The sequence below is a fragment of the Poromitra crassiceps genome (assembly GCF_964638095.1).
Source record: "Poromitra crassiceps genome assembly, chromosome: 8".
In the NCBI taxonomy this organism is placed as follows: Eukaryota; Metazoa; Chordata; class Actinopteri; order Beryciformes; family Melamphaidae; genus Poromitra; species Poromitra crassiceps.
This window is the reverse complement of record NC_139629.1, coordinates 38,583,412-38,591,920: the sequence shown is the minus strand read 5'-3', so window position 1 is coordinate 38,591,920 and position 8,509 is coordinate 38,583,412. Positions and strand designations below refer to the sequence as shown.

Below are 8,509 nucleotides of genomic sequence, written 5' to 3'. Positions count from 1 at the left end.
GTGTGTGAGAGAGAGAGATGTATGTGAATGTCAAAGTAGTGAATCTAATGGGAGTTACTTTACCAATCTGGAGCCTTTAGATACCTTTTTGGTATTCACATGCTCCCCCTAAGCAATTTAGCCAGGTGCAGAATTCCTCGTGGCATCGTGTATCTGCAGTTCTTTTTTTACTTTTGTTTTTCTTGCACATATTTTTGCCTCTTTTTTTTTTTCCTTTTTTTTCTTTTTTTCATCGAAACTCAATCTGCTAATGAATAAAGTAAGAATAAGGTGCCTAAAAACTACAAGCAAAACAAAAAAAATAGATGTATCCTCTGTCCCCAGCCAACCGCCAAAATATTCAGAACAATCTTAGGGTGGCTTTTTTCCCCCTCCCTCCCTAGTAGAAAAGAATACTGGTATGCATCCCAAATACCTGTGGGTTGAATTATACTGTATGTAATGTGTGCTTTTTTTCCTTAGTGAAAGGTTCAAAGTTCAAAATATAACAACAAATTTAACTTCAAGAAGGGGAATGGTAACAAACTATCAGAAATAATTGCGTAAAACTAGCCTAAGAATCAGGATATCTATTCTTGTGCTCTAGAGACATTGGTGGGTGAGCCGTTGTGCCGCTGCACAATTGCAGTCAAAATAATTTCACCCGGGTTCCAGTTGAACCACATACAGAGGTTCTATGTACTTTTGTTAATGGTCTTGAATGAAACGATTGAATTAAAGTTTTATGAAAATCATGAACATCTTGATTTCTTTATTAAAAAAAAATGAAAACATCATTCTTTGACTTGATTATATCGATGTTTCTCAAAGTGGGGTCCTTGAGGGAGTTCAAGCACCCTGGGGGGGGGGGGTGGATAACTTATTTTCACTTTGCCATCCATAATGAGTAACACTGACAATGTCTAGTCAAGGGTTTCATCCACTTTCTGTAATAAAACATCTAAAAGCAAACATCTAACACTTTATATGAAGGTCATGTAATGCATTATGCACATTCATAAGACAATGCATTTATAAGGTGAATAATGTTTAGTCTTGTCTAATGCATTATGAGCACATTCACAAGACAATGCATTTATAAGGCTAATATATATATTATGTTTATAGTCTTGCATGCGGCAATTTATAACTGTTTATAACGTAAGTGGTGGACATAATGTATTAGTTCAGCATTCACAATGCTTTATAGCTCCATGCCAAAGTGACAACAGTGTTTGAATAATCTTTTTGTTTTACACTTTTCCAATATTTTATTTTCCAGTATTTTTTAACGCAGAACAAAAGTTAACAAACTCAGACGGGACCAAGAAAAAAAAGCCATAGATATATATATATATATATTATATTACAACGTGGCGCTACCTACCGCGTGAGGTGCTTATGTGCTTGTAAGAGATGTACAGTACATGGGATCCCACACAAGGTGTCTATGAGAAACCAGCCGTGCGAGTCACCCGTCTCCCCTAACCTCGTCAAGGTAGGCCAGAAACGGCTCCCAGATAGTCGAAAATCTCTTAAGTTAGTTGGTCCTAAGGAACCTGAGTCTCTCCATCTCCATCCATACAACTGAGACATCTTTTTTGTTTTACACTTTACTTGCAGCCACCAAATGCTCATATTAAAGTCCACAACTGTGAGTCATACCAAAGACTATAAAAATGGGACCCATTTGCCTCCCTACTTTGCACTCAGCATCAAAGGGTTGGAATTGGGGGGTTAGATCACCATTTGATTCCCGAGCGCGGCACTGCTGCTGCTCACCGCTCCTCCAGGGGATGGGTCAAATGCGGATAACAAATTTTGCACACTCAGGTGTGTGACAATCAGTGGGACTTTACCTTACCTTGTTATAGTATCATACAATTGCTAATAACCACAGCGTATTATTGATGTTTATTATAATACATTATGTCCACCACTTATACTGTATACACCTTGTTATAAATTTCGATACATGATTATAAACATTTATAACGAGTTTTATAAAGCCTTATAAATGCATTATGTCTTCTGAATGTGCTTATAGTGCATTATAGACATGACCATAGAAAGTGTTACTCAAAAACCGTATCAGATTGGGTACCTAAACTGAGGGTCTGTGGTCTAATTTGTGTCAGTTTAGGGGTCCTTGATGTGGAAAAAGTTTGAGAACCACTGGATTATTATATTGTAGGTGCATGTTGTTGCACTTTAATGACATTGTCGCACTGGCAAGAAAACTGGGCAAAAATCTATCTGAGTCACATTTCCTTACAAAAAGGGTATAAAAATAAGGGTAAAAAAGCTCATTGAAGATCTGGATTGTGATCCATAATAGAAGGTGTAAAGGGGGGTCTAAATGCAATGCGTTGTCAATATACATACAACAGTAACATGAACAACATGGTCATTGCAAACAGAAATGATGTACGTCTTTATTTGCATATAGAGCGGGAAAATGACATCCGAGTCAATTCCCGCTTTGTGTTTTCGTTTATCTTTATGACCATATCACAATTTATACATTCATGTGACATCTCTGAAGCTACAGGGTTGAGGTTATACAAGCATTATTATTACACAAGGAGACCAGACGGAGCAAAAATAGGGAAAAATGGCTTAGACGCCAGAGGGTTAATAGCAGTCTAAAAGGGCCTTTGTTAGGTTGACCCATCTACTAGAGACAAAGCTCCTTCAGTCCCACGTCTTTATAATGAATACTTCATCACAAACAAGGGTGTTAGTGCCCTTGAGGTGCTTGGGGAATATGCACGATTAGTGGAATAGGGCAACATACACATTGCATCTCCTATCTCATCTAGTCTCGTTGGGGCTAGTCCTGTGCGTACATCCTCAGACGCACCCACAGGGGGCACCAGCACTGAAGAACACACAGAACCCAGTACTTGCTTATTGAAGTGCCCCGTCCCAAGCACCACAAAACCTATCATCATTTGACACAGTGGTTCCATGAGCCATGGTGGATAATACTAAATAATACTATCATTGTGACATGTCTGGTTCTTTGCTCTGGCATCATTTAAACCTTGGTACTGCGCAGATATATTGTGAGCTCAGATCGATGCATCACATTCCTTCTGCTCTCTGATTTGGAGCTTTGGCCTTCAGACCAGCGTGCCCACCATTCCCTGAGCTCATTGGGCCCTGTGGGCCGGCGTTCCTTTATCTGGTTGGGAGGAAGTAGAGCGTGAGGAACATTGGAGTCCTCCCTGGGCGGCGACTTCCTGTCACTATTTACATCACCGTCTGGATCAGATCTTTGCTGATTGAGGAGCTTCACTGAAGCAGTCAGATTCTCAGTGGCAGGCTTTGCGCCGCCATTTCTTGGAATCGTTTTGGAATCCTCTTCAACTTTATGAGCCCCACAGAAATCAAGCGCCGGCATTTTGCGTTTGTACTCCTCCAGTTTGGCTTTACACTCAACAGCCTTCTGCCTCATCTCCAGGAACTGATGCTGCAGATCCTTCTCATAACCCTCCTCTGCCTTGAGTTCATTCTCCCAAAACTGGATCTGCTCGGTCTCCTCTTCAATCATTTTCTGCTGGGCCTCCTGCTCATCTACCCTGGCCTTCTGTTGTCCCTCAAGCTCCCTGATCAGTTTGTCTATGTATTCTATCTGGACATGTGAATCTTGCAAATGAGCGAGTTGGCACATTATGGTTTCCCGTAGACTCTTCTTCTCGTCTTCGATCTTCTTAGCACAGCTTGAAATAGGCAGATGATCAGATTTAGCTCTTGGAGTTTTCTTGGTACGTTTGCTTTCCTTATCCCTCGTGTGATTTCCCATGCAGCAGGATGTTTGATGATCCGAGTTGAACCTTTGTTGACCTCTGACCTCTGGAGCTGAGGTATACTTGTCAACAGTGACAGAGACATCCACAGAGCTACGGTTCTTCTTGCTGCTCTCTTTCCCACAGGCATATTGGTGAACTTTGCCTTTACCTAGACTCTCCAGCCATCCCCGCGCCTCCTCCATGAGTGTCAGAGATTTTCTTTTCTGTCTCTTCTGCTCCTCTGCTGGTTGCTCAGCTCCTTCTCGCAAACGAGACAACGGTGGCAAGCTTTGCCGCTGCAAACTAAGTGACCCACTGCACCTCCGCATTCTCGCCCCTGCATCTTTTCTCCTCATCTGCGGGCCAGCCTGGTATCTGCCTGGTATCTGCAGGCCAGCCTGGTATCTGCTCATTCCTTCCCAGAGAGAGGGTCCGTTGTGAAGCAGAGTGAGCTGGACCTCCCTGGCCTGCTGACCGTACTTCTCAAGCGTCTCCAGGAGGCGCTCATCGGGCGCCATGCTCCGCTCAAAGTCTTTGAACTTCTCCCGTAACGTGTAACGTCCTGGCTGGCCTAGAGAGAATGGAGGCAGTATAGTCGTCGTCAGTTTGGTCATCATTTCAAAAGCAGAAATCTGATCTGATTTGTCAGCATGTTGAAACCTAGCCTCAGAATTTGACTACCGTACTCATTCGTTCGGCCAATAAGTATGTAACATACAAAATAAAACAAACGGTAACATCTTCATTTAATGTAGAATGCAAAGACATTCTTAACTGGCTCGTTAAACTCGCATTCGAAGCATAACGTTAACGTCATTCCAAGCCGGCAGGCGGCACATTTGCCTCGGGCTTTGAAACAGCAGTACGTGCGGAGGCAGCCAGTTCCTCGGTTCTCTGCGGATCCCACTCGCGTAGCGCCAGAACATGCTGAATCCCACTGGATTTGGAGGCAGAACATCCCATATAAGCGGCAGGATTGGCCAACGCCGACTCCTGTCCCCAGAACTGTCAAACCAAATCATCCACACGCTATGTCCCGCCTCACGACCCTGTTCCAGTCAAAGCAATGTTTCAGATGCTGAGATGTTACTTCAGCTCGTCTTTAAGAACACGAATAGCCCGGTTCCATAGACAACAACCTTGTGTTTAAGGCAAGAACTCTTTTACTGTGATTGCTTCATGTATGAAAAAGTAGGGCCTTTGTGAATGGAACCTGCAGCGAAAATACAGGGTCCTTGTGTGAGACTCTGATTGAGTGAAACGAATGAGTAGTCAAATTCTGAGGCTAGTTGAAAGCCAGACACACACACACCGAGGGCTTGAGCCAACGCTATGACCACGTCTTGACACGTTGTTTTGTCGGTAACGCCACAGACCACGCGTGGGACGCCGTCCACAGATACCTTCACTTCCATTCTGCAGCTTATCTGTGATAACAAAATACATCGTCAATATTTGTCTTTTTGTTTCAGTTGTGGAGACATGCAGCCAAATGAGCCTCATTAACATTCTGCCCACTACAGTATGTGTTGGTCAGGCTTGAGGGCAGTTGGAAGCACGTTTGTAATACTTAGAAAAACTTAACAACTTAACTTAGCTTAACTTAACTTAAATTAACTTCGATGGCTAGTAATACTTAGAAAAAACACACAACAACCCTTCATGGTAGGCTACTGAAACAGAAAACAAGCTCTCAAGTATTCTCAAACCAGGAATTTCTTTCCAAAAATAACGATGTCAAAATTTTTACCTTTTATGTGGAGAGATGGTGGGACGTGTCTGTTCTGCTCTGTTACAGGAAACTGTCTGGTTGGGAGCAACAGTGGCGCAATTAAGACCAATTAAAATTCCTAAAGGCATCTACCACTGGAGGACAGTGTATGAGACCACCCCTCTTGCATAGATCCCTATTTGAACTATGCAGAGTTCAGTAACAAAGTACTGTAGATTAGAACTAGCATGAATTTATATTACATTTGAACGACAGCTGAAATAAATGTGTTGAAGTACAAAGAGCTGCAGCTTTTTTTTGTGCTCATGGTACCTTCATTTCAGGGCACTTTTTATTTGGACAAATGAAAGATTACAGTCAATGAAGTCATTTTCTCTCTAATATCCCTTTCACACAGAGGTCTGAGCAGGGTTATTTATTCCCAGGTGGATCATCTGTCTGAAAGGGTTAATCCGGGTTGGCAGACCCGGTTTGAGGACCCACCTGGAGAGGTGCTTAGAGTTTCTCTGTCCAGTCACTGATGTGTTAACACTTCAGTCTGATACTGTAGCTACTCCTCAGTGGGGCTCTGGGGGAGCAGAGGCTTCACATGTTTTCCATCTGGCACTTGGTGTCTCTGTAGTCACGCTGAACCTGACACCAGCTGTCTCTCTCTAATAGCAAACTAATCATTGTTACATGGCATAGCCTCATGACACCAATTGGAAACATTTACACATGTTCACACACCCAGCCTCCCGGGAGGGACTTGCAGCCACTTCCAAGTTTCTTCCAAGTTTTTCCTACTAGGTTTTTTATTGGGATAAAAAAATATTATATTCCTTGTTTGCATTTAGGGTCAAGGTTGGGGTGCCGGGTATACGCTAGGCTGTAGAATATATTGACTTTTTCTCTTGCTAAAATCGACTCTTTTTTACAGAAAACAGAAAAAGTCTGTTCAATTGTGTTTATTGATTCTTTGGTTAGATCTAATTTGGCTATACACATTCCCTGTAAAGTCCTCTGATACATGCTGATCAATTAGGGCTATATAAATAAATAAACAAACTTGACTTGCAGTTGAAATCATGCTGTTGGATTTGTTGTTGGATTCTTAAAATCTGATTTATGGGTGTCCACATAGTTTCAGTGTTCCTCGTTCCTCAGACAGACTTAAAGCAGGACAGGGGAGCACCTGTTGTAACTCGGTAGTGTGTGACAGTCCCAAGAGGTGATAATGATAGGGGTAATATGAGAGCGAGGGGGGAACTTGGACTCCATGCGTTGCTCCCTGCTGCCCATGTAGATCACGTTTGCCCATGGTCTCCAACAGTCAGACCTGTCTAGGGAAAGTCTAAAGAGTGTTGCATTCATGCAGACCTCTGCATCTGTCGGCAACTTGACACGACTCTTCAGTAGTTTGTTCCTGGACTTCACCTCAGCAGTTCGTGGAGTTCACCTGAGTGCTGGACAATTAAGTTGTGATCGAAGACTTTTAGATGCATTTGTATTCAAGCAAAAGGGACTGACTCAATCTGAAAGGAGTCCAGTTTTACCAATAGCTTCTCAGATGTTACAGAAGCTGGTCTGGCATAATTTTAATTGGTGGCATCTAAACTGCCACATCAGTCCCTGATCCTAACCCTAACCCTAACACATCAGTCCATAACCCTAACACAGGGGTGGCCAAACTACGGCCCGCGGGCCAATTGCGGCCCGCTGCCCGTTTTTAAGTGGCCCGCCATGAAAAAAAAAAAAAAAAAAAAATTGTTGCTAAAAACGTTTTTCCGTTTTTCTGTTTAAAAAAAAACGAAAACGAAAACGGGGGAAAAAACGGAAAAACAAAAACATTAAGAAAAAGAAACTGAAAAACAAAAAACAAAACGGATTCCCCCCATTTCGTTTTTTCAATTTAAAACCATTGAAAATGGGTTATACTTGGACATGGTCTATTTATTAAAAAAAATATATATATACTGAATTAATGTTTAATACTAATGTTATGTTCAATTATCTCTGTCTTAACCTGTTGGCACAGGAAAAGAAAATTTGATAACATACAGAAATACCCATTGTAATAGATGAGCGCATCAATAAACTATGTCATATATTTATTTAGGTAGAAATTAAATTTTATATAGGGTTTTCTGGTCCAATTTTTTTGCCGCGAAAACTGCCGCGCTTAATATTGTTTGGCCCGCGACTCCTTATATTTTTCTGTATGCGGCCCACAACCAAAAAAGTTTGGCCACCCCTGCCCTAACACATCAGTCCCTAACCCTAACACATCAGTCCCTAACCCTAACACATCAGTCCCTAACCCTAACACTAACACCCGGAGGTAAAACATGCAGAGTCCCCCCCTCCTCTTAGGCTACATTAAGCCCCTCCTACTTGCTAACAAATTAATGTTTCGGTCACCAGTGGCGCATTGACCCCAGAGAAGCTTAATAATGTAGCCTACGTGGGGCAATTTTTTTTATAAAAAACACTGCATGTTTTACTTACTCCGGTGAGGTCAAGGAAAAGGTAGGAAAAGGAGTTAGGAGTGACTATTCGGATTCAGCTAAGGACCCCACATAGACCCATGGTGGTCCTCTGACTGCCTAACTTAAAATAACATTCACATATACATTCACATTACAACAACTTATTTTGTTAGGATATAAATGGAGATCGTCTCCAAAGACATCAAAACTGTGTGGGCCTCTTCACAACGCAACGCACAGACTCGATCCACTCCCCTCCTCAGCCCCCCCACCCGCACCACTCTCTCAGAAACATGCCAGAACCAACCAGAGTTAGGCTCAGACCAGGGTGTAACCGAGGAACTTTGACATTTAGGATCACGTTCCCTAAAAATAGATAGCTTGTTATGAAGTCTCTTCAGGCTGCACAGCTTCCTGGGATGCACTGAGGAGCAGTGTAAATCAGTGGGGCATGATGACAGTTTTGGCCAACAAAACTTAAGACAAACCAGAGCAAAAACCAGTCAGGGTGATTATGTAGGCCAGGGCTATTCAAT

At 42.4% G+C, this 8,509-nt stretch overlaps 1 protein-coding gene across 1 annotated transcript; it reads right to left on the bottom strand.

Annotated features, from left to right (window-relative positions):
• Positions 1-2,530: 2,530 nt before the first annotated feature.
• Positions 2,531-5,188, bottom strand: rassf11 (Ras association domain family member 11; the record flags this gene model as incomplete). The annotated part of the gene is made up of 2 exons (XM_083641470.1): positions 2,531-4,344; positions 5,086-5,188. The coding sequence occupies 2 exons, from the start codon at positions 5,186-5,188 to the stop codon at positions 3,020-3,022; spliced, it is 1,428 nt and encodes a 475-aa protein (XP_083497596.1). The 3' UTR covers positions 2,531-3,019.
• Positions 5,189-8,509: the final 3,321 nt, after the last annotated feature.